This window comes from Typopeltis vanoorti, chromosome 1, assembly GCF_054136105.1.
Source record: "Typopeltis vanoorti isolate ZY-2024b chromosome 1, IOZ_Tvanoo_1.0, whole genome shotgun sequence".
NCBI classification, from domain to species: Eukaryota; Metazoa; Arthropoda; class Arachnida; order Uropygi; family Thelyphonidae; genus Typopeltis; species Typopeltis vanoorti.
The window spans coordinates 135,412,838-135,439,925 of record NC_143549.1 but is presented as its reverse complement, the minus strand read 5'-3'; the positions used below and the strand labels follow the sequence as shown (position 1 = coordinate 135,439,925).

Here is a 27,088-nt window from a genome sequence, read left to right as displayed (position 1 = left end):
TTCCCATAGTACTTTTGGACCAGATTCTGGCATACTTGCTTTTCTGTGTTGTGGATTTCTAAATTGAAAATGAGCGATGTGGTATCTCTCTATTGTTTATAAAAAAAAATCAGCTAACGCCTTTAGTAGTTAGCTGATTTTTTAGCCCTATCTAACTTTTGGAGACTGAGTGGGCAGTTCAATCTCCACTGGTACCCAATCAGAGACAGATGGCCCAAGGCTATCACTAATTAAGCGAACTAATTATCACTAATTAGACCTTTCTTCATGAGCGATATGGTATCTCTCTATCTGTTTATTGGTCTTTTAAATAACCATTTGATATTAGAAAGGGCCGGCCTGGTTGTCCGAGTGGTTAGCGTATCTGCTTTCCGGCCAAGAGACTGCGAGTTCAAATTCCTCCAAGGGCATGGATGTTTGGGATTGCTTATCACCTTCATACATTCATTCATCCAAGTATATATACACTGTCCCAAGGTGGACTGGGTCACCATGGGAGAAGTAGACCCAACCTTCCTGCAATGGGTGAGGCCTTCACCTTGTAGTGGGTGGGAAAAGACAGGCTGATCATTATCATCATCATGAAGAAAGGTCTAGAATTTCAAATTATTTAAGTTGCATATTTAAGTGGTCAGTTAGCTTTCAAGGACCTCTGGTCAGAGGTCCTTGAAAGCTAACTTACCACTTAAAGTCAACGAAACCAATATACACATCCTATCACCAGACAGAAAAATCAATAATAGCAAGCTATGCATGCACATCACGTTGTCATTATGCAAATATCACTACACAGTAATTAGCGTCTCGGTAATAACACGAGATGTGATAGGAGAAAATGTATGACGTTATCTGACCGTAACTAACTTCTTCATAACACGGGATATGATGATAAGAGTCTGGTCGGAGAGTATAACACTTCGGTTTCGCTTTTCTTTAGTTATGGATGTGGCTGTTATTTTATAGTTGCATAAGTTAAAATATTGTTTCATACTTGTTATTTTAGAGAGTACAGAAAACTTTTTTATGTGATATTTGTTTATTATACAGTTTCCTTTTCAATTAATGAATTTTTTTTTTCCCCTATCAATTTCAGTTCCAGCCGTTTGGTGTCGTTCGAACGTCTTTAATTTACCAGGTTTTGTTAACATGTGAATGCATGGAACGATCTCAGTTAAAATTGTTATAAAATATCCACTAGGAATGAAATATTAAATCACTTGCCTGAACAGTGCTCAGGTAGAATCATATAATTGCTCCATATATTAAACATGTTTCTAATATGGTAAATAAATTCAAGTTTTCTACGTAGCTTTTTAACTCCAGTTCAAGAGCGCTTTTTTAATTCTATAGAAAAATGCATTCTTGGTCTTTTCTTTTAATTTTTCTTAGGCTCGTGGGTTAATTACTCTAGAAACGCAAAATCTTTAACTGATGTTGAACATGGGAATGTAGTTACCTTTTGAAGAAGCGGCCTAGGCATAATTAAGTAGATTTTTGTTGCAAAATAATATTTCTGTAAAATTGGTAGAGGAGATAATCCCAATGCAGCAGCTTGCATAGGGGTCAAGATTACAAAGAGGGCTGAAATAAGTGTGCCCAGTGAGATTTTCTATGTCACCATTATTATTATTATTACTACGTAACACCTCCAGGGAGTCCAAAGGCTCATCAAGGGAGGAATATGTTCTACAACTCTCCGTCTCCACCCTGCCACCAACCACAACTACCTTCATCATCCACACCTACGCCATCTACTGCCAAACACCACCACTAGTATTTTCACAGACAATCACAAACATCCATGCCCATAACGGGATTCAAATCCACAGCCTTTTGGCTGGAGAGCAGATACGCTAACCACTTGGCCAACCATATACAAGTTTAGTCCGCACCGAAATACTGCTAGCTATTGTCAGTTTAACAACTGGCTCACAAACTTCTTGAAAATTTCACAACCAATATGCACAGGCCAGCTCCCACATATCACTGCTTATATTCATCAAGGGTGGCAATAACATGAACGACACGAAATGTACAAATTCATATTTATACTTAGATGTACACATAATTAAAGCTTTAAAATGTTTAATGCTGGTTTTATGTTTGTGTGGAGAAAACTGGACAACCTTTTGGAAAACCTATCCATCAACCACAGTCTGAAACACTAACTTAGATGCTTAGGAGGAAAATTGAACCCTTAGTGAACCCAATCACCATTGCAGCCAAACCACACATTTCACCACTGGCTGGCCATAGGATGGTTATGCAAATTCACTCAGCTTTTCATTTATTATCTCACTTTTTTAATATTTATATATATTAAAAAAGTGCCTTAGACGATAGAAATATAAGATCTGATAATGTTGGAGTCTTGACAAGTAACAGACTGATTTGAAGGAAAATTGTAGATAGGAAGTTAGTAATGATGTAATTTTTTCATGTAGTATTGTCATATCCTGTACACCCCTTGATGGTACATTTCAGGAATTTGATGATGATGATGATGATATATATATATATATATAGATATATATATATATATTAAATATATATTTAATATATAGTCCGCACAGTTAGCCTAGTGCTTTGCGCTTCGCAACCATATGCCTGGGGAAGGATTGTCCTAGATTCACTTCCCGTCGATGACGTGAGGAGCTTAAGGATTTTCCTCAGCCATAGCCAAGTTAGCTGGTCTTGGGCATGGACAGCAGGGTTTTTCCACCATCTGGGGTTTTTCATCCTGCAAGCAGGCAAACTGGCTCCGTGAACACACAAGGATTACTGTCAGGAATATTGACCTGGCCATAGGCCTGATTTGTCAGCTATGCCAGTTCTGAGCCCAGATAAAATTTGGGGGGGGGGGGACTAAGATGGTGCTGTACCTCCTGTAAAAGGGACTCACAGCCGTTGCATCATCATACGAAATTAAATTAAATTTAATATATATATATTAAATATATATAAATATAAATTTAATATATATGTATTATTATTTTATTTTTCCATATTTACACATGAAAGCCTTTTTAGCTCAATAGAAGTGGTGCTCGCATCCTCTGTGCTAGGCCACCCAAAAGGTAGACTTAAGTTTAAGTCTAGTCGCAGACTGGAGGAACTATTTATGTTTGGGTGGGGAAAACTGGACAACCTGGATGAAAACCTACCCAACAACCACAGTCTGAGACACTAACTCAAACTGGAGGAACTTTTTCTAAGCCTATCTTCGACTGGTTCCTGAGTTAGTCGATCTCTGGCATAGGCAAGTGGGATTTTTCTTCTGGAAACTCAGGTTTTTCATCCTGTAAACTCAAGAAAATTGGCCGTAGAACCACATTATTTCAGACAGTAACATATCCTGTTATAGTTAGGTACCAAGAGCACTAGTTTGCCTATCTCTTCATTGGTGCCACCAATAATTAGTGATAGACATGGGCCAGCTATCTCTGATTGGCTACCAGTGAAGATTGAACTGCCCACTGTCTCCAAAAGCTTGATAGGGTTAAAAGGCCTTGCTTACTCCTTATAAGGAAATAAAAGGTGTTAGCTGATTTTTTTTTTTTTTTGATATTTACACATACATAATAATATTAACATGTTTAACAATACAAAATTACACTCAGTGAACAAAACATTAGAGATAGGGGTGATGGGTAGTTGACACTGGCATTCCATGTGCAGAGTGAACTGAACTCAGATGGTAAATAGGCAGACATCAGGGCTTCCCAACAGTGTATCGCAATTGATGAACATGGATTGATGTGGTGATCTGAGTGACTTTGATTGTGGACATAGTATTAGTGCAAGACAGATGGGTCATTTAATCACATAAGTGGCAAGGGCAACTATATCAAGGGTCTACAATTAGTATACGATCAATGGACATACCAGCGAGCAAGTGATAGCCAACCACATACCATTGATGACCAGGGTCAATGTAGACTCCCTGCTCGTACAGACCAATTGCAGGGCAATGGTGGCACAAATCACATCCACTTTCAATGTTGGAGATCATTGAAACTGGATGTGATTTGTGTCAGTTTCAATGTTGGCGATCCAAGCAGCATCAGCGAGCAAATGGTTAGGCATACCCTGCATACTATGGGCTATGGGAGCTGACACCCTAAGCACGTACCACGAATGACACGGTGCATGTGTGATGACCCCCCCCCCCCCCCCGATGGGAGGGTGCATGTATGGTGTGAAGAACGAGGCCATGGTGTTAGTCGGCATTGTTCAAGGAGGTGGTGGTGGTTCTATGATGGTTTTGGGAGCCTTCTCATGTGACACAATAGGTCCCGTAGTGTGTCTGGAGAGGTCCTTAAACTCAGCGAGCTACTAGAATGTGCTGGCTGATCATCTACACACTTTCATGTCTTCGTGCATCCTGCAGCTGATGGTCTGTTTCAGCAGGACAGTGCAGTGCCCCACCGGATCGCAACCACCTAGGCATGGCTCGAGTAACCCTCATCTGAGTTTGGAACCATCCAGGGACCCTGGGTCCCTGGATTTAAATCTGATGAAGTCTCTCTCTCTCTGGGATGCTGTAGAGCGAGACATCAGATCCATGTATCTGGGACTGATGTCTAAGGTTCATTCATGGACAATGCTGCAACAGGCATGGCTGGAATTACCTCTAGCATCTTGTGGAGTCAATGCCTCAGAGAATACAGGCTATTATTTGTTCTAGAGGAGGACTAACACACTGCAGTCTACTTTATTAGTTGTATCCCTAATGTTTTGTCCATTGAGTGTAGATAATCGCTTTTCATAAATTTTAATTATGCTATCCTCCAGCCATAATTCTCTGCTTTATTCTTAAAGGTTACATAAATTCGCCAATTTTGTATCCCATGGTTGAAGGCTAGTCCGTATATTTTTTGCCCCAAAAAAGTATAAAACAAACTTTGTATATTTGTTCTAACTCTCTTCTTTGCTATTTGATCATGTTTTCTTATAGAGCTAGTTGAGCAAAATGTGTAAACCCTTGGTATCTATCAACATATCCTGAATTAACTTATAAACTTGAAGTGAACCTCTCCATCTATTTTAGATAAAATCATCATATTATAACTAGCCAACAATTCTCATAATTATTGTGATAGAATCTCTCTGCACACTTAGTCAGTCTTCTCTGAATATCCTCAATATTCTTGGCATCCGTATAAACATTGGTGAGTAAAACTGGGAGCCATAATCCAATATAAGCTTGACTAAACATTTGTATAATGGTATCATTACTTCCTTACTCCTATAATTGAAGCTTCTTTTAATTAATAATTAATCCTACAGTCTACTTTATTAGTTGTCTTACCAATATATTTCCTGAATTTAAATTCTCCAATTCCACAAATACCCAGATCTTTGCATTCCTTGACTCTCTTTACAACTGTTGACTTATATCCATCTAATGTTATCTGCTTATAAAATTGGATATACTTGCATTTGTCCACAGTAAATGCACTATTCATCCACTCTTTTAGTGCTTTAAGATTATGATTTAAAGAACTATAAGTTAATAGTAGGCTGGCCAACTGTCCTGGTTTTCTTAGGACAATCCTAGAATCCTTATCATTTGACCCACATTTAGAACATGTCTAAAAGTCCTGGATTTCCTGAATAGGGTTAGAAATGAAAAAAGAAAAAAATAATAATAGAAAGGAAAAAAAAAGCTAAGAAATCTAAGAAAAAAGGTTTTGCTTAATTAATTAATCTAAAAATGTATGAGGAAATGCAAAATAATGTAATATATATGATGTTTTATATAAATGTAAATTGTAGTAGTTGATTTAGTAGTAGATTAATAGAATGGCTGGCTTTATTAAAGATTAGAATCTAATTCAGAAACTCTACTCTAGAGCCCAGAAATCATGCTTAGCAATGAAATTTCATCTTCCATCCAAGAGCCTCTGTAGCTCAGTATAGAAGAAGCCCTTTGGTCAGAAAGACCTGGGTTTGATTCCCGTCCATGATGTGAGGAGCCTTTATCTGGTCTCTTTTGACTAAAGGTGAGTTAGCCAGTCTCATATGGATTAGAGGGTTTTCTCTCGGGTTTTTCCTTCCCTCAGAACAGGCAAAATCAGCCAGGAAAACACAAGTAACAGAAAAAACAACAACATTATAACCAATAGTTTCCTGTTGGTTTCATAAGATGGTGTCATACTATCCATATGGGACCCATGGCTGCTGTATCATCATATGCTAATTAATTAATTAATCTTCCATCCATGCCTACAGTGGGATTTGTATCTTCAAGTCTGTTGGGTATATGCTGCTAACTAGACTAGCAGTGTGGTTGGCTGAGTGGATAGTGGATATAGTATACTGTGCTGTGAAAATGACTTGCACTAGTATCATTTTAATTCTCCTCCCCTCCCTTGCCATTTGAAAACCTATATCTCAATGTCTATAGTATTGGTTTAATATTTATTGCTCATATTGTACTACATATTTATGCAATGAAGAAAAACAAATATACCTTCATATCCATGTAAATCAGCCATGAGAATATACACAATTTACATACAAAAATATTATTGTTGGTGCTAGGTAGCAGATGATGTTGTGTATTGATAGTAGTTGTGTCATTATGTGTAGTTGGAGAATTAAGTAGTAAAGGAGACAGTGAAATGGGTGTAGTGAAGTAGAGTAGAGTGCTCTCCTGAGGTGAGTCCTTAGACTCCTTAGAGTGTCACATATTAATAAATAGTAATAAATTAATGTTGCAAGCTAGGACTTATTTATATTTATATATATTTATAAATATAAATTATTTATATATATATATAATAGGGTATATATGAAAATAATGTCCTAATTGGAAGTTTCTAAAGTTTAGCTGCCCTAGTTAATATCTGCAGGATTATGGTGATGAGGACTACATTGGAACTAGACCTGTGGAAATACTGAGAAATAGCTGTTTTGGCATGATGGATTAATTGGACTTGTCCTTCCTTATCCCTTTGTTAGATCTGCAAAATAAATTGTTGGATTAAGGGTGATTATCGATCACTTGACTTGTCCATTGTAGACTATTTCCAGTGAGTTTTAAACACTTAATGTGGTCAGGTTTTTGGGACATTTGTTCCAGAAGTATTTGTTCATTGTATTCTGCTGCTGGGTGATAGACCAGAATGGTCTTGGGAGATTATTGGGTCTTTGGTTCATCCATTATGGCTTTCTGTCAACTTACCTGCTAAGTTGACAGAAAGCCATATGTTTTTTGGCATGCATCTTGTTCACTGTAGCTTGCTGCTTTGCAGATTAATGGATTAGAGGATGACAGAATTTGCAAAGAATTTTGCAGCCCCTCACATAGGAATGTTTTAATCTTGAGGATACCAACTTCTTGGTGAAGCTTTATGTTTCTTAGCAACCTCAGTGCATTGAACTCTATTTGTAGGCACTTTTCTGGATTATCTATAGTTTGATAATGTTTAAATCTGCCATGTATTTCCAGTCAGGTGAGCCACAAGTCAGGACTGGTCTGATCAAGTGTCTTGTATAGAAGAGTAGCTTCAGTTCTGTGCTTGGGTGTCTATATTGGTTGCATGAATGGTATATTTGTCATATAGCTTTTGAGCAGAAAAGATAACACCTAAATTAATGCAATAGTTACTTTTCTATACGAAGTAGCAAAATGATATATTACCACATTAAAATACTCTGGATTAGAGATGGTTGTAGAAAGTTTTTTGCTAGATTACAGAGTAAGTTATAATAGAAAAATTACATTATTGTTTAAATCCTTAACTTACAGGCTAATATCCACTGGAATATGGTAATAAAGACTACATCGTTGGCAGCTAGATTGCGAATATATTGAGAACTGATAACTGTTCTGGCATGATCGATTGAATAAGCAAACAAAAATTTGTCCTTGAAGTTTCCTTGATGACTTCCTGTATCTTTATGGGTCTAATCTTTATGGATCTCAATAAAGGTCAAAACTAGTTTATATAGTGACTCATTCCATAATACATAACATTGGATTTGTGCCATGCGTTTGGAATACCGAGGCAAATTGATGTCGAGTCCATTACTTCCTTATACAAGTAGCCTAGTAATGAAGATACTTCATATGTAAACTTTTGTTTGCTTATGCTTGTTGAAAGGATTAAAACAAGAATATAGTTTCTTATCTGTTATTATTTCCTTTGTAATGAAAGGGGGGGGGAGATCTTGCTGTGGCCTTAACTAATCCAGAGTAGGAAGAATGCAGGACTTCATCAGCTATGCATCGGGTTTGAAGTCAATTAAAGATTATTTATATATGAGGAAGAGGGCGGGTTATATAACAGACCCATATAGAACACCTGCATTAGCAAAGAAATCTGAAGAGGAAAAACTATCCACCATTCTACTCAACTCTCTTGTCTCAGCTTATTCACTTGCTTCATATGAATTTTGTTAAGATTATGAGAAGTAATTGAGTGTGTATTTGGTGCATGTGGTGTGTGTGCATGAATGTACTAACTTGTTATATGTTCCATGCCATAAGACTTGGGGCAGCTAGTTACTACAAGCTTTAAAAAAAGGTATCAAAGTGTGTGTAGATTCAGTATCAACTTTTTTTTTACATTCATTTTCAAATTATTATTTGAAACCATCACCTGTGTTTTTAAAACTGTGTGAAATTAAACATTAAGGTGTAATATTATCCATCAGGTAGTAACCTACATTACAACTTACTAAATTAAGTGTTAGTCAGTATCAGGAGTATTAAAACTGTATAATTTTATATTAAAATATTGTAAACTTAATTCAACAACAATTTTCTTTCAGTTAAATCCAAGCGTTTTATCTCATATCACAAATTCAAACAGTTGAAATAGGCGAAATCAAAATGGCATCCAGTACTCCAGTTTTGTCTGAGAGAAATGATGATTTGAATTCAGATGTCTTTGATTATACTGGTCAACTGAAGCCATATAATTATGAAGATGGATGGACTGAGGCAAACTGGGAACAAGTAAAGTGATTTTGTAGTTGCTGATTTTTTTTTATTATTTTCTTTTATTTTCTGGGTTGAACAATATATTGTAATTAATAGGAGAGCAACACATATGGGTAAATATTTTGCTTATTGTATTTCCTATTGAGGTGACCAATTCTCTCCAAAAGGGTTTTTAATATTGAAAACTCAGATAAAAACAACCATAATCATCTCAGGAATGAATAAGATAAACATAATGTTTTTGTTCACTTGAACATTGGTATGTTTAAAGGAACATGAAAAAAAACAAATATAGGAATCTGCCTTGGGCAGATTCCTATATTTGGGGGGGGGGATCCTTTTCCCGTCACTGTCTAACTATTCAATAAAGTTTAATTTAAAAAAAAAAGTTACTTTTAACTAATTTCTTTCATCCACAATACTGGTGTATATATGTATTTAAATGATTTATTCATAGTTTGGCATTCTCCAAAAATTCTTAGAAAACTTGAATAGTATCCAGAGGTGAATTCATTTCACCAGTGCAAAAGAACCAACAACTTCTTGGCTTCCCTACATTGCATTATCAACTGTCAACCAAATGACTGACTAGAATTCTCAATCTTAAAAACCCTAAGTGTGTTGACAGTCTTCTGAGAGTGTTTGTACCAATAGATTCACCACTACAAGTTTTTGTTGTAGTTTTGGTCTGGAACAGCATGTTGAAGAGCTGATTATTTTTTCACATTGATTCATAACCTTTTCAAATTCTTTATTAGCAGCATTTTCAGAGATGTGATTAGAATAGACTACAGTTCTGGATTAAGTATTTCCAAAAGCTCTTCATGTAACATGGTGATAGTAGTGTTGATTTTAGCCAAGCTAGTCTCTTCTCAAATTAGCCCTAAACTTGCCCACATATAGATATGTTTAGCTTTTTCAGAACTTCTGTCAGAATCTTAGACAGTTTTGAATGGTATTTGTGTCCTGACATCTCTTTAGAAAGGCCAGCTGATTTACTTTGCAACAATTTTATTTTCCACTTACTAAGTTGGCATTTAGTTGGCATTGGCACACTTTATATGCACTTTCTTCTCCATACAGAATTTGAATACATATAGAAAGGCTTAGGTGTCATTGATTATTCACAATTCTTTACAGTATAAACAACACAAAGAGAGGGAAAAAATAGATTTATTAAATCACTAATATTTTGCTGATTTTCTACCCAGTGAAATATTAGATACATTTTTGGCATATCTTAATAGCCAACATCCTAAAATAAACTTCACCATAGAAAAAGAAAGTAACACTTGTCTTTCTTTTTTTTAGATACACTAGTGACATGACTTCCTAATGACTATTTTGTCCTTCTCCATTTAAATACTCATACAGAAAGGTATTTACATAAACAATCACAACATCACTCTTCCAAACAGTATGGCATACTCGAAACACTCACTCATGAGTCAGGGCCCCCAGGATCACAGCCAAACCATTTTCTACTAGCTACCTTTATATGTTCTAAAGATTAGCTGCATCCTCTTGAAATAGTGCAATATTTTGGGAAAATATTGTACCATTTAGAGAAGAGAGTAAAGCTAATAATATGGGTCAAGCAGCTTTCAGATATCAACTGTAAAGACTCAAATATACAAATGTTACTAGAGAAAAAATGAAAAGGTTTGAAAACAAAGGGGGAAAAAATCTTGAAGATTCATTGCAAAATATGAAGAAAATGCCAGCCTGGTTGGCCGAGTGGTTAGCGTGTCCGCTCTCCAGCCAAGAGGCCATGGGTTTGAATCCCACCATGGGCATGGATGTTTGTGATTGTCCTACAGACTTTGTGTGGAAAGGGAATCTGTGACCCTACCACTTATTCTAGCAGAAGACATCATTGCCAAAACCATGTGAGGTATGGCAGTGGCCATACGGGATCTACGGACTTCAAATGTGAATTTTTTTTTTTTATGAAGAAAATATTCAGTATTCAATTAAGGAGGCATGGGGGATGTTTGCAAGAATAGAAAAATCAGCATTTTAGAGTTTTTAGAGTACACTCATGAAGTTAAAGAGGCAGTCCTGTAAAAGATAAAAAACCCTTTGAAAGTTCCTGGAAGTAAGTCATCAGATACCCAGAAAGAAAGAAAGAGAACAAAACTTCAGAAAGTGAAGTTACAGTATTTTGTTACTTTTATACAAAGTAGGAAAGTTAGAAGTAAGAGTCGTGGGAAAACTTTGGTAAAAATATCAAAGATAAATATTACATAGGTGACAAAATGTTGGAACGGCTCTTGATAAAGCTTGGAAATGGAAGAAAGAGTATTGTAAAGGGAAAAGATGATAAAGGTGACATACAACCTGAAGATAAAGATATTCTGGATGTCTGGAGTAATCACTTCAAATATCTTTCAAAAAACATCATTAAGTCTAACATAGACTTTGTAAGGTCTAATTGCATCAAGCTTATCCCCCTCCACACACACATACACACACATGGCAGCTGAGCCTTCAAGGCTGTTGGGCAAAATATCTGCTCCAGCATGCTTCCCCACACCTGTCTTCATCTCTCATCCCAATAGAATGATCTCCTAAAGATACAATAGACCTCTTGGCATCCAACTCTAGTTTAGATGACCAAGGCAAATCTCTCACTATTTTGCAAACTACCCATAGTTTGAATTATGGGTAGTTCAAACGAACCAGAGAAATACTGAATAGCCTTGATACTAATAAGTCTCCTCTAGATGGTATTCATTTAGGTGTACATAAAGCTTTTATTCAAAAATAGTTTACTGCCCATCCCATATTGACTAAGTAAGCTGTCATACTCATTTGGCATCTACACAACAGCATGGAAGAAAGCCTTTATTCAGCCTGTCTTTAAAATGGGAGATGAAAGTCAGCGATCAAGCTGTCACCCCATTGCCCTCAGCTCACTACTCTCGAAAATGATGGAGAAGGTCATCAACAATCAGCTTCTTCCTGCCTGGAGACCATTAGCTAATTAGTGATCACCAGTATGGATTCTGCCATTCTCATTCTACAGCAGACAAATACAGGTCATGGAGTTGGAGAACCTCACTTGATCGCTCTTGATATTTCCAGAGCATTTGATTATCTGGTATTGGGATCTTCTTACCTAGCTACCATCTTATGGTTTCCCTCTTTCTGTTTGTAAATAGATTGTCCCTTTCCTCTCTGGTCATTAATTTTGTCTCATGATTGATAGTGACCTCTGATCAGATCGCTTTATCATTCATTGCATGATTACCTCAGCCTTCAGTACCCTCATCCATACTCTTCCTCCTATAAATCAATGAGTCTCTCTCTCTCTCTCTCTTTCTTTCTAACTTGAAATCCTAGTCATAGTTTTTCTGTTGACAGTATTCTTTATTCCCCTTCTTTATTTGAGAAATCTTGTAGTACTTTAATTCAAGCTTCAAACACTGATCTCATCATCATTCTGAAGTGGAGTAAAGATAATCTAGTGAATTTCAGAACAAAACTAACAAAATTTCTTCATATCTTATTATCCATAAGAAAGAAAGGAAGAACTTACTTCACTTTCTCTTACTTTTGATGATATTCAGATTTTCAGTCAAGATCAGTTTTCACTTTTTGGGCTGACTTTTACATTTAGTTTATCCTGGTCAGCATCTATACATGCACAAACCTTTTTATTTTCTTCCTGTCCACCTTTCTGAAGACTGTTCTTCAGAACAGTCTTTCCCCATAGTGTTTTCCCCAATGAGTATAACCATCATTTCAAGAAACTCGTTAAAAGATTCTTTCTTTCTCTTTAACTACTTGCCCACAAATTGCACTGTTGTGTTATCCATTTTGTAACCTCTCGTGTGTGATTGAGATTAAAAAAAAAAAAAATTTAATCTTTTAAAAGTTTTTTAAATCAGTGACAGAATAGTGTTAGAAAATATGCAAGAGTTATCTATTCAGAATACATGTCATAACGTGTAAAGGCAGCTGGGTAGATCTTTGACCAGAAATGTTGAAATATGAAACATAGACATTTTACAGTGGTTCCACTGCAAAGTCTTAATACCAGATGATTGGAGTATAGCTCATAATACCCATCTATAAAAAGGGAAATAAAACTCAATGTGATAAATTTCAGAGGGTTTTCTGAAGTAAGAATTATGCAAGCATATTTGAGAAGAGATTAAGAAAAATTGTGAAAGATAATCTTGGAAAGAAGAAGTTGAGTTTAGGGTTTGTCAAGACCATATTTTTATTTAAGACATAGTTGAGAAAACATTTGAATATAATAAAAATCTAAGTTTTAGAGATCTGTAAAATGCATATCATAAAAAAGTGTCAATAAAAAGTTATTCAAGACCATACAATTATCTCAGGTAAACTGGAGAGAGAGAGAGAGAGAGGGGGGGGGGGTGGAGGGAATAAGAGACCATCCCTAGAAACTGTATAAGGAGATTATGAGCAAGTGAGGGTAAGGAGTAGATTTTTTATTTTTTGCAGCGATAGTGGTGTATAATTGGAATGTATTTCCTGAGAGTGCGAAGAGTGCAGAAATTATTTATGCATTTAAGGCGCAGTATGTTCAGCTACATGTGTGACATTGGTACCTCCCATGATTAGATTTTTGACTCCATGGAGGTCTAATGATGATGATGATCAATAATAATCATAATAAATGGGACATTATACATGGTAATATGCATCTATATTAAAGTTGTAAATCAGCAGCTTTGAATTGATAGAGGTAAAGGAAGATGTTTAAATGGAAGATTAGGTATATGATAATGGTTTACAATATCTCAAACTGTTATTCATCAATTATATCGGTGGCGGGGGGGACTCTTGTCACGTGTGCTAAATGTGGCATGCCAATGATTTTTTCCAGCACACAACCCAGGACTCACCTTAAAAAAAGAATTAAATAAATAAATACATATCCAACATGTTTGCTGAGTTGTATATTTTAACTTAACAGAATACAATTTTATTAAGTAGAGTGATACCAAATAAAAATGCAATAAAGAAACAAACACTATCAACTGTTTTAGTAATAATAAGTAATAAGAAAATGAAACAAACATCCTGTTTCCAAGCCATCTATCTCCATGATATACTGACATACTAGTTTTGTCTTATTCAGTTGTTGCACCATTCGCCAGGCAGCCAGACATGGGGTGACTCCTTTACCATTTTATATATATATATATATATTCATGTTTTGTAAAGAATTTATCAGTTTTCTAAAGTGTGTGTATATGTGGATTTAATTAAATTGTAAGTCATTAAAATATGGATTGGAAGTATTTATTGTCAATTAATATGTTTAATTTATTAGATGTAAATACAAATTTTCTTTACATTGCCATAAACATAAGTTATTGTTAAAGCTATGTGAAATATATTATCAATATTCAGGATTATAAAGTGTTATCTGCATGTGATTAGATGGCATGCGTACCCTTCTCTTTCATTTGCACGTGTCGGTAGGCTTATAATTATACTAATTTTTGGTTTGCTTAAACTTGGTAGGTGTATGCAGAGAGTGATTATGATGAGATTTCCTAAGTCCAAGTTATAATTTTTGACAGTGTCCATATGTCTCTGTCCACATTTTTACACCCATGATCTGATTTTCATTAAAGTTTGAAGCTGTGTGACCAAATTGTCCAACTGAATGACCAAAGTTGTATGTACCTTATGGTTATACAACTTTGGTCATTCAGTTGTAATTTAGTTCTTGTAGAAAGGCTTATACACCTGTTAAATATGATAATTAAATACTTAAGGAATTAACAGCGTACACTAGAAATATAAATTAAATCAACTTTAATATATACTTTCTGATATTTCAGCAACGTCAAGCCTGCCATCTTCATGGGAACATAAGATAAAGACACTTGCACGCAAGTACTACATAACAGCAAATGAGAAATGAAGCGAGGAAGCTACCATTTTCCTAAAGTCCTGATGCCCCACCCCTTCCCTGGCAGGCTATATTAGGTGTTCTTGGCCTTTGGGCTGAAGTTCTTCTGATATATGTTTCCCAAATTTGGGGCAGACTCATGCATCCAAATTTGTTGAGGTTTGGCATGATTCCTAAGGGCTGGGCTGATGAATAGTCTTTCATATTTGAACTTGCTGCGGTGTATTACTGTGGCTTTCTTCTGTGGCAAGTATCTAGAGCATGGTCTGCAAGTCCAGAGTGGCTGTACTGGTGAAATCGGATGTAGTCCTTTTGTTCTGAGATTCTGATATTTGCTGTCCTGCCTATTTGGCCAAAAGTAGGACAATTTACAGCTGCAAAGGACCTGGTATACACCAGGTAGGTCTAGGGGAAGTGGTTGGTCTTTAGTGGTGCAGATAAGGGATGCCAATTTTCTATATGGTCTGTAACAAGAGGTCAAGTCGTGTTTTTTTTAGGATTTTGTTGATTTTTTCCGAGGTGCCTAGGATGTAGGGAATGGTGATAGATTTAGAGTAAATGATGACAAACAGAGCTAATTTAGCGCTAGAGAATGAGCTTTCAATTATGCTAAGCCACGAACTTTGGTCAATTCTACATGACGTCTTGTGCACTGTGGCAAATAAAGAATTTGAATGAATACGGAGTCGACATATCAACTCTTCTTCTTCTGCAGCTTCTCCCACTTAAGTGGAGTCACTGTTGATGATGAGTCTCCTCCACATCCTCCTGTCTTGGGCTGTCACCACATCCAAATTCTTCATCCTCAAGTCCTCTTCCACCATCTCCCTCCGTCGCTTCTTTGGCCGCCCACGCTTCCTCCTTCCTTGCACATCCATCTGCATGACCTTTCTTCCCACATATTCGTCCTCCCTCCTCATCACATGACCAAACCATCTGAACCTTGCCTCCTGTATCTTCTCTCCTAAGTTCGTAACTTTCACTGTTCCCCTTACATAGTCATTTCTCAGACGATCCTTTCTGGTCACACTGCACATCCACCTAAGCATTCTCATCTCTGCTACTTCCATCCTGCTGATGTTATTTTTCCTCAGGGCCACAGTTTCTATAGCATACGTCATAGCTGGCCTCACTACTGTCCTATAGATTTTGCCTTTCAGATTGATTGGCACCCTCTTATCGCATAACACTCCGGCCATCTCCCTCCAGTTCCTCGAACCCACTTGTATCCTGCATCCCACTTCCTTCTCAGCTCTTCCATCTTCTTCCAATGTTGAACCTAAATATCTAAAGTCCCTCACCTTCCTGATGACATTTCCTTCTAGCTCCAGATCAGTCTCCTGGCCGCCGCCCACTGGGCAACACATACACTCTGTTTTACTTCTGCTCAGTCTGATACCTCTCTCTTCCAGTACTTTTCTCCATCTTTCCAGTTTAGTTCCCGTTTCTTCTCTTGAATCTGCACACAGCAAGATGTCATCTGCATACAACATTGTCCAAGGTGCATCTTCTCTCACCTCCTCCATCACAATTTTAAACAGAAATGAACTTAATGCTGACTCTGGATGCAAGCCAACTGTTACTTGAAAACTTTGTCTGTCCCAGACAGGTCCGAACACTTGTCTTCACATTTCTATACATCTCCTGCACCAACCTGACATATTTCTCTGGAACCTTCTTCTCCCTCAGACACCTCCAGACTTCTTGCCTTGGCACCTCTATCACATGCTTTCTCCAGATCAATAAATGCCAAATGTAGCTCCCGTTGTTTCTCTCGAAACTTTTCCATCATCTGCTGTAACCCAAAGATAGCATCTGTTGTTGATCTACCAGGCATGAAGCCAAATTGTTCCTTTGCAATCTCCACCTCCTTCCTCAATCTTCCATCAAGAACCCTTTCTAGGATTTTCATTGTTTGGGACATCAACTTTATTCCTCTGTAATTTTTACTGTCTTGTGCATCCCCTTTACCCTTGTAGATGGGAACGAGTACTCTCCTTCCATTCCTCGGGTATATTTTCCTGTTGGCAAACTTTCATGAACAGGTCCCACAGTAGGTCAATTCCCTCTCCCCCCCAGTGCCTTCCACGCCTCCACTGGAATCCTGTTGGGGCCCCACCGATTTTTCATTTCTCATCCTCTTCATGGCCTCCATCACTTCCACTCTTCTGATGTTCTGCACCATCCCCTCAGAAGGCTGCCCATCTTCTCTGTAAGTCCTTGCATTATCCTCATTCAAAAGTCCCTCAAAGTGTATTCTCCACCTGTTTCTTATGTCCACATCCCTCCATAATACTCTTCCTTCAGCATCTTTGATCTGCCTCATATGTAAGATGTCCTTTGCTGCTTTATTTCTACATTTCGCTAGTTGGTAAATTTTTCTCTGTCCTTCCTTTGTTTCTAATTGATCATACCACACCTGTGCCACAACTCTCTTGGCTTCTTGCTTTCTCTCTCTGTATACTTCTGTATTCTCTTCCACTCTTGACTCATCCCACTTCTGCTTTGCCTTCATCTTAGCTGTCACTGCCACTTGTACATTATTATTCCACCACCAACCCTCCTTTTGCTCTCTAATCTTTCCAGATGTCTCACCAAGCACCTCGATTGCACAACTCAGGATTACTTTTGAACTATGTTTCCACCAATCTTGTACACTTTCCAGTCCATCCGAAATCCTCTCTAACACCCTCTCCCTAAAACGATTCCTCACACTCTCTTCTTTTAAGCGAAACCACTTAATTGTCTTCATCCCATGGCTTCCAGAGGTTCTTATCTTCGATCTTATTTTAAAGTCTGCGCACAGCAGTCGGTATTGCTGTGCCACTTGATCTGTTGGAATTACTTTACAATTTGTCACAGCCTTAAGATGTTTTCTTCTAGTGAAAATGTAGTCAATTTGCGAACTGTTTTTTACCACTCCTAAATGTTATCAAATGTTCTTCCCACTTGTAGAAAAACGAGTTGACAATTTCCAGATCAAACGCTGCTGCAAAGTCCACAACCCTCTCTCCTTCCTGGTTCATCATTCCCACTCCGTGGCCACCATGCATCCTTTCACAGTCTCTATTCTGTCTTCCTATGTGTCCGTTCAAGTCTCCTCTGACAATCACCATCTCGTTTTCTTCCAGTTCCCTCATTTCTTCATCCAACACATTCCAGAACTCATGTTTCTCCTCTGCTGTACAGCCAACTTGCAGGGCATATACACATAATACGACCACCCGCTCTTCTCCAAGACCCAATTTCATTCGTATGATCCTGTCGTTCCTTCTACCCACTTCCAGTACTTTGCTCTTCATTCTGCCACACACCACAATTCCTACACCATTTCTTCCCTAGTTATTTGCTCCAGTGTAGAACAATTTATATCCATCTCATGCTTCCAACATTCAGTGTTCCCACTCGCAACATCCTCTCCACCTGCTGGGCTCGCTTCTTTAACTGTACCTACCCTTGATGCAGTAGCCCTCGCCCACTTCTCGCTGCTGTAGGGCGATGTGTCTGCGCGTCGCTTAAGGGGTACACCCTAGTCCTTATATCATTTTCTCTTTGACTCATATCATAGCTAGAGCTGGCAGTGAAGTTTTACAACCGGATGCCCTTCCTGACATCAACCCTCGTATTTATCCGGGCTTGGGACCGGCACCTATTGAGGCTAGCTTGCCTCTTTCGGTCGCTGCATAAGACGAAACGACTTAGCAAGATAGGAAAGATTCATTCCTAGCCCTCGAATACTCTAATAGCATCAGAGGGAAGGAGCAAGGAGATGAGAAAGAAGCAAAGAAAGAAGGAGAGGGACCAGTCTACAGAATAATATAACAGATGTATATTACATGAAGTAAGGCATGGTCCAGTATCTGGTACCTCGGGTTTGCCATGCCCGTACTCACTAAAGTGAGCCCTTGAGGTATATCAACAAGTTTGATAAATTAAAAAAGAACTTGACGTCCAAACCAAAACTACAAACCAACACTGTAGTTAACCTTTCTTCAGTCAACTTGAAGCCTGAAGCAATCAACGCTCTGTCACGTCGTCACAACTTCGCCATTGCTCCTAGAAAATTACTGGGTGAGGAATTAATGATCCAGATTGAATGCGAGATTCGCCACCTTCCAAACCACATCGCCAGCGATATTAGATTGGATGTAGTCTGTGTTCTCACAAAAGCAAAACCACCAAAAGCCAACATGTCCATTAGTGAATACAAGTCTCTACAGGAATTGAAGAAAAACAAAGAAATAGTTATCACCAAAGCGGATAAGGGGAACGCCACTATGGTACTTAATCATAATGACTACACAGATAAGCTTAAGGCTTTACTATTAGATCGAGCTACTTACCTCCCCATTGAATACAATCCCACCAACTCACAAATTAGAAAACTCCATAGGCTCCTTAAGAACGTCACTTCTTGGCCTGTGGAGATCACTAACGGACTAAAACCATATAACTCTGGACCCCCGTATATATATGGGCTCCCAAAAATACATAAAAAAATGTGCCATTACGTCCCATAGTGGATGGCATTGATTCTCCCACTTACAAACTAGCTAAATATTTAGCCAAAGCGCTCTCACACTATACTGGCAACACACTATCACACATAAAAAATTCAGCCCACTTCAAAGCCAGTATAGAAAACCTTACACTCCAACATAATGATATAATGGTCAGTTTTGACGTCTCCTCCTTATTCACAAATATCTCTCTCAAAGAAACCTTAGAGCTAATCCAAGCTAAATTTCCTCCCAATATCTCAGCCCTATTTCAGTTCACAATAAACGCAGGCTATTTCATTTGGCAGGAAAAATTCTACAAACAGATAGAGGGGACAGCCATGGGTTCACCACTTTCCCTACTCTTGACCAACTTCTTTATAGAGACTTTTGAAGAGAAAGCCTTTAACTCTGCCACACAAAAACCTACTATATGGCTTCGCTACATTGATGATGTGTTTGCTATTTGGCCACATGGCCCGGATACACTCCTCTCCTTCTTAACACACTTAAACAACCAACACCCTAGAATCAAGTTCACCCTGGAAAAAGAGAAAAACAATAGCCTCCCCCTTCCTAGACACACTAGTCACTCGCCAACCTGATGGAACCTTGGTTTTCTCAGTTTATAGAAAACCCACCCATACAGGCAGATACATTCATCAACAATTCCCCTCCCCCCTCACAACACTATGGAGTTATTAAGACACTATTCAACAGGGCTAAACTAATCTGTTCAAATGACCAAGCCCTAACTACTGAACTAAATCACATCCTTAACACTTTCTCAGCCAATGGTTAATCCCAAAAAAAATTCAAAAAATACTAAAACCAGTTATCCACAACGCATCTCTTCCCCCCCCCCTTCACAAAAAAAGATTACTCTAAAAAAAAAAAAAAACACGACTTGACCTCTTATTACAGACCATATAGAAAATTGGCATCCCTTATCTGCTCCACTAAAGACCAACCACTTCCCCTAGACCTACCTGGTGTATACCAAGTCCCTTGCAGCTGTAAATTGTCCTACTTTGGCCAAACAGGCAGGACAGCAAATATCAGAATCTCAGAATGCAAGGACTACATCCGAGTTCACCAGTACAGCCACTCTGGGCTTGCAGACCATGCTCTGGATACTCGCCACAGAATAAGGTGGAAGAAAGCCACAGTAATACACTGCAGCAAGTTCAAATATGAAAGACTATTCATGGAATCAGCCTCAGCCCTTAGGAACATGCCAAACCTCAACAAATTTGGATGCATGAGATTGCCCCAAATTTGGGAAACATACATCAGGAGAACTTCAGCCCAAAGGCCAAGAACACCTAATATAGCCTGCCAGGGGGCACCATCAGTACTTTAGGAAAACGGTAGATTCCTTGCTTCGTTTCTCATTTGCTGTTATGTAGTACTTATCTTAAGTTCCCCATGAAGATGGCAGCGTGATGTTGCTGAAATATCGGAAAGTATATATTAAAGTTGATTTAATTTATATTTCTAGTGTATGCTGTCAATTCCTTAAGTAATTAGTTATCAGTTTTAATTTACTTTTTTCCTTTTGCCTTTCGCTTTATTCTCTTCTTGACTTCCTTGCTTTCCTCCTCCTTTTTCTATTCATATTTATGCTATATGTATAAATATAACATTATCATATATTTTTATTTGCTTCCTGCCCTTTACAGATTGTACAGAATGTCACAACCACCAGCAAAGAAACATAGACATTCAAATGAAGAGGATATTAGAGAATTTAAAGAATACTGAACTGAAAAATTTGGTATGATTAAGAAAGATAATAATGCATAATGAATTTTATGTTGGATCAGTTGTTCATAGGACTTCTTCCTTAAATAGACATTTTGGAACTGTTCATAAGAACTTAAGCAATAAAAGTGAGCAAGAACAAAGAGAATTAATTTCTCATGAACTTTCCATTTTGACAACCTTTCAGAAAAAGTAAAAATTATTCAGCGCATTAAAGATTTGTCTATGAGGAAAAATAGTTAGGGATAGGATACTTAAGTTGGAAAGGAATACAGCAGAGCAACTAACAAAAGATTTGGCTTCATGTAAGTTCTTTTCTATTTGTGTTGATGAGAGCACAGACATTACATCATCAGCTAGGGCTCGATTTTGTAGGGTTGACGAAGTTAGCAAAGAGATGATTAACCTTGTAACACTACCTGAGCATACCACTATGGTTGAAATATGTAAAGCAGGTATGAAAGAATTATCTATTTGGCAAATTGATATTTCAAAAGTGGTATCTGTCACAACAGATGTTGCACCCAGCATGATTGATAAGGAAGCAGCATTTGTAAATCTGTTTGCAAAACATGTTGGTCATCCATTGATAGGTTTTCATTGCATCATACATGAGGAGACTTTATGTGCAAAAGTTGGCCTAATGGAACTTCAAGAAGTGATGCAAACAGTAGTCAAGGTTGTTAATTACATTTCTGCAGGTGCTTTGGATAAAAGACAATTTAAAAATCTATTGAATAAGGTGGATTCAGTGTACGAAAGTTTGTAAACTGATATTTTTTTGCTGATTTTTGCAAACATTTATATGACTTGAACCTTAAATTACAGAGCTGTGGTAAGACTCTTGATGTTATGTTTGATGACATAAAGGCATTTGAAATAAAACTAGAAGGAAAATGACGTTAAAGTTCATATCAAAATTAATGATATTAAACTCAGGTATTTACTTTATTCTCCTAAATAAATCCAGTACAAGTCTTCAGTATTCTTTAAATAAATTGAATAACTGCTATAACAATTTGTATGAAATTAGCAACAAAAAGATAAAACTGCAAATATGTAGAAAAAGATCAACTTTTTTTTTAATGTTAATCTAACACATGACAGACTGTTAGGCCATACTACATTACCGTTAATTCCCCAGGTAAGTTAAGGATTAGTCCTGCTGTACTGATTGAATATAGCAATTTTTGAAGCCATTTCAGACCTCCAGGTAGGAAGGGTGGTGGCTTCAAGTAATGAAATTATTATTATTCTGGAACTCTATGGAGTCATAAGCCTCTTTGTAGAAGGTCCAACTTAGACGACACTTAGTCTATTGTGCCACTCCTTAAATTCATTCACTGTTTGCATTCTCTCTCCTCCCCCATCCTCTCAGAGAATGCCTTTCATGCTTATCTGCAGTGGTAAGAGAGAACCTCTGTAGTTCAGTCAATATAGAGGAAGCCCTTTGGTCAGAAAGACCTGGATTCGATTCCCGTCTCTTTTGACTAAAGGTGAGTTAGCCAGTCTCATGCAGGGGTAGACGGTTTCTCCCGGAAACTCGAGTTTTTCGTCCCTCAGAACAGGCAAACTGGCCTGGAGAACACACACAAATGACAGACAAAAAATATATTATAACCAATAACACCTGGAAAGGCTTATGTGTTCACAGCACATGTTATTTATTTTCATGGTATTGATGACGACATAGAATGATAAGAAAATACTATTTATTTGCTGGTATTATATCCAGCATCTTCAGAGCACAATAACTTTGTCACAGTATGTGAAACAACAACAGTTTGGTATAACAGTGGGATTAGTTTAAAAAAATTGTAACGGACAATACAAGGAATTAAAGACCTAACTAGGTGCCAACTATGTTGGAAAAAGAGAGAAAAAAACAAATATTAATTAGATCTTAAAATGACTGTTTCACAGATTTTTGATAAATTGATACAGCCGTACTTCTTGAGGTTTGGAGCATGTTTTGAAGCTTCTGTTGATTCCAAAAACAATTTCTCTGATTTATAATGACTTCTGTGTGGCACTTTTGTTTTCTTTCAGTTGATCCTGTGAAGTGGTATCCAAGGGTCTTGATTCTAGACCATGCTTTGGATACCACTTCACATCAATTTTGATAATTTTTCACGGAACATAGTTTGGGAAACTCTAGACCCGACCATGCCTTGCAGCTGATCAAGACTTGCACGATATATGATCATTGCCTCTCTCTGTTGGTCAGTTGTATGACTGCCCCTTTATATCTACTGGTTAGTAACTGCTGTCAACTTCCTCAGTATTGCAGCACACCTCATGGTTGTCTTTGTAGCATGTCCTCTGAAGTTCAGATTCCAATTCTATAATCACTCCAAGATCCCTTGCTTTCTCCACTTCTTCCATTATTCTCCACCAAGTGAGTATGAAGTATCTTGTCTGTGGGTTCTCATTTCTCATTCATTTGTCCAACTTTCCAGCTTATTGAAATCCTTTTGAAGAGCCATAACATCAGCATTTTTACAATAACCCTTCCAAGCTTGACATCATCTGCAAACAATGAATACCTCCCTATAATTCTGTGACAGTATCATGAACATAAAGTGTGAACAGTAATAGTCCAAGTTGAACCCTGTAGAACTCCACTTGTAATGCTCATACTCACTGATACTACCCCTGCCCTCCCAAGCTGCTAATCTGATATTCAAACCTGAAATTTATGTTGCAACTTAAATACCAAATTGTCTTTCAACACCCAGTCAAATGCCTTTGAAAAATCAAAAAAATAGGATAATGTATGCCTTACCCTCGTTCACCACTCTTGTTACTTTGGTATATAAAAGCAACCAGATTACTAAAGCATCTGCCCTTCCTAACAAATCCATGCTAATCTGAATAATGATATTGTTGTCATCTGCTCAATTATATATACAAGTTCTTACCAATTTTTTTTCAAAATTTCAACAATCACAGAAGAAAAAAAAAGTCTAGTTTGATATCTCCATTCTACTACCTTATGCAATGGCATTATCTTATCCTCCTTCTCAGGAACTTTTCTCATTTGCAAGACTTTCATTAAATAACCAGGTTAATAGCACAGTTAGTTCCTTAGCACATCCTTTAAAATATGTGAACTTCCATCTAGAGTGCTCAGTTTTTGGAATACATCCCCTACATTTACACCTAATCCTTCACCACTACTTATCCTTCTAGAAATGAAGCGTGCTTTATCAGGATGGAACATCCTAATAAAGTGACCATTAAAAGCTCAGCTATGTCAGCTTTTGCCACTTGACTACTATCTCTGTTCAGCAGAATAATCCATCCACAATGGCACAAAGCCTCTTGGCTTTGCAATATAGTATGCACTCTCATTTTTCAAGCCACTATCCTCACATAAGGGCATTCTGCTTCCTTTCGCCCTTGCAATTTAGTTTCCCTGCCCAACACACTCACTTGTCCAAAAAAACAACATACTCTAGATGACTTGTTCCTCTCTATTTGAGTATAATCCATCTCTTGCTTACAGCTCCCTTCTGTCCTCAAATGTACTTTGAGCCTCCACATATTCCCAATATTCCTACACATTCTTGCTCTCATCTGATTCATTTTCTCTGTTCTTCTCCTTCACTCTGCATTGTCATACCAAGGCAACACACTCACTGTCTTCCCCATCACACTTTCTGCTGCAATGTTCTTAAGAACAGTCTTGTTAGGTCCAACTGCAAACATAAATTTGCCTGGTATATTCCGGTAATTGGACCACATTTAAAAAAAAAATTTTTTTTTTAATAAGCCATATAAAACACAATGAATTAATAAAAGACCCGACAAGTTTCGTAAGTCGTTTGACTTACATCTTTGGGGGTAAGAGGTAACTTAAAGTTTAAAACACAAAGAAAAGAGAAATTATTAGTAATAGTTCATGCTATACAGTTGTAGCTGTCTGACTATTCATAAAATTAAAAAACAGAATGCAGATTCAAAGCAGTGCTGAATTTAAACAATGCTGGATGATGCCACATTCTGTTGTTCACGTTCATAATGTTCGAGGTCTGACTGAGGTATATTTTTTATTAAAGCTGACCAAACTTGGTGAAGAATTAATCCTTGATTTTTATTGCATTGTGTTGGTATTTTAAGCATGTTTGCAACTTCTTTAAATTTCCTTATGTAACAGTTTTTTTCTATGTAACATGTTTGTTTTCTGCCAGAGTACATTGTGGCCGGTGGAAGTGGTATGGAAAGCTAGACCTGATTTGTGTTCTCTTCTGTTTTGCACATCCTTTGGGTGTTCGTTCATGCGAATTTCCCCAGATCTATCCTACGTAGCAGATGCCGCAAGAACAATAAATTTTGTAAACACCTGTTTTTTTTTTAAAAGATGATGAGGTAGTTTCGGGGAATATAGAAATCTCAAAATTTTTTCCAGCGGCAGAAAGGCTACTTTGATGTTATATTTGTTAAGTAATTTAGCCATCTTGTCTGTAACATTTTTGATATATGGAAGCGTGATAGCATTTTTGAAATCTTGTTTCTGAGAGATGCTTGTAGGAAGTGTGTGGAGGATTTTTTTGATAGTCTTGGTTTCATAACCATTCTTTTGAAAGATCTGTTAGATATTCTAATTCTTCACTTCTCTGTTTTTCTGTGCTGGAAATGTTGTATGCTCTGTCCCTTAGAGTTTTTATTAGACCTATTTTTTTGCGAAGGGTGGTGGTGGTGTGAGGCCGCATTAAGAAATCTTCCTGTGTTGGTGGGTTTTCTATATATTGAGAGAGAAAGTTTATTATCCTTTTCATTGACTTCTAATAGAATGTCTAGAAAAGGCAGTTTCCTAAGTTCTTCTTGTTCTAAAGTAAATTTTATATTATTATGTAAATTATTTAGGTAATCTTTGAAAGCAGTGAGTTCATCTGTTGTTCCTGGCCATATGATGAATATATCGTCTACACAGCATAGCCATATTTTTGGTTTTTTATGATAATTGTTTAAAGCATTATTTTCTAAGTTTTCCATAAATAGGTTAGCTAAGGCCGGAGAGAGAGGGAAGAGCCCATAGCCAATCCTTCTTTTTGTTCCCAATATTTGTCTTGATACATGAAAAAAGTATTATTTATACAATGTTTATAAAGATCTACGATGTCTGGAGGAAAAAGGTCTTCCAGGAGATTCACAGTTTCGTTTCTTGGAACATTTGTAAATAGGCTGATAACATCCAAACTTGCTAAGATATCTGAAGGTCCAATATAAATATCTTTTACTTTTTCAATAAAATGTGTACTGTTCTTGATGAAAGAAGATGTTTTTCCTGTATGAGGTAAAAATCATGTTGGTGAGATGCTAAATTAGAGGTCGGAGAGTCTCTACCATCTACTATTGGTCTTAAGGGAATGCCTATCTTATGAATTTTTGGAACACCACAAATTCTTGGAACTAATGGGTGTTTTGAATGTAGAGTTCTTTTGAGTTCTTCAGTTCAATTAGGTATCTTTTTGATTAGATCAAATGATGAACAGATGAACTCATTGCTTTCAAAGATTACCTAAATAATTTGCATAATAGTATAAAATTTACTTTAGAACAAGAAGAACTTAGGAAACTGCCTTTTCTAGACATTCTATTAGAAGTCAATGAAAAGGATAATAAACTTTCTTTCTCAATATATAGAAAACCCACGAACACAGGAAGATTTCTTAATGCGGCCTCATGCCACCACCCTTCACAAAAAAATAGGTCTAATAAAAACCCTACGGGACAGAGCATACAACATTTCCAGGACAGAAAAACAGAGAAATGAAGAATTAGAATATCTAACACAGATCTTTCAAAAGAATGGTTATGAAACCAAGAGTATCAAAAAAATCCTCCACATACCTCCTACAAGCATCTCTCAGAAAAGATTTCAAAAACGCTATCACGCTTCCATATATCAAAAATGTTACAGACAAGATGGCTAAATTACTTAACAAATATAACATCAAAGTATCCTTT

General features: G+C 37.2%; 1 protein-coding gene across 2 annotated transcripts in view; it reads left to right on the top strand.

The window, feature by feature from the left end:
* The first annotated feature begins 1,111 nt into the window (after nt 1–1,111).
* The window catches only part of Dpit47 (DNA polymerase interacting tpr containing protein of 47kD), a 214,895-nt gene continuing 188,918 nt past the window's right edge, over nt 1,112–27,088 (top strand). Inside the window, exons 1-2 of one of the 2 annotated variants that reach the window (XM_090393941.1) lie at nt 1,112–1,236; nt 8,782–8,968. In XM_090393941.1, coding sequence (XP_090250067.1) covers nt 8,843–8,968 — 126 coding nt within the window. In that variant the 5' untranslated portion in view covers nt 1,112–1,236; nt 8,782–8,842. Of the gene's footprint in view, nt 1,283–8,781; nt 8,969–27,088 lie in introns of both variants that reach the window. The other variant, XM_090393935.1, reaches the window with a different exon arrangement.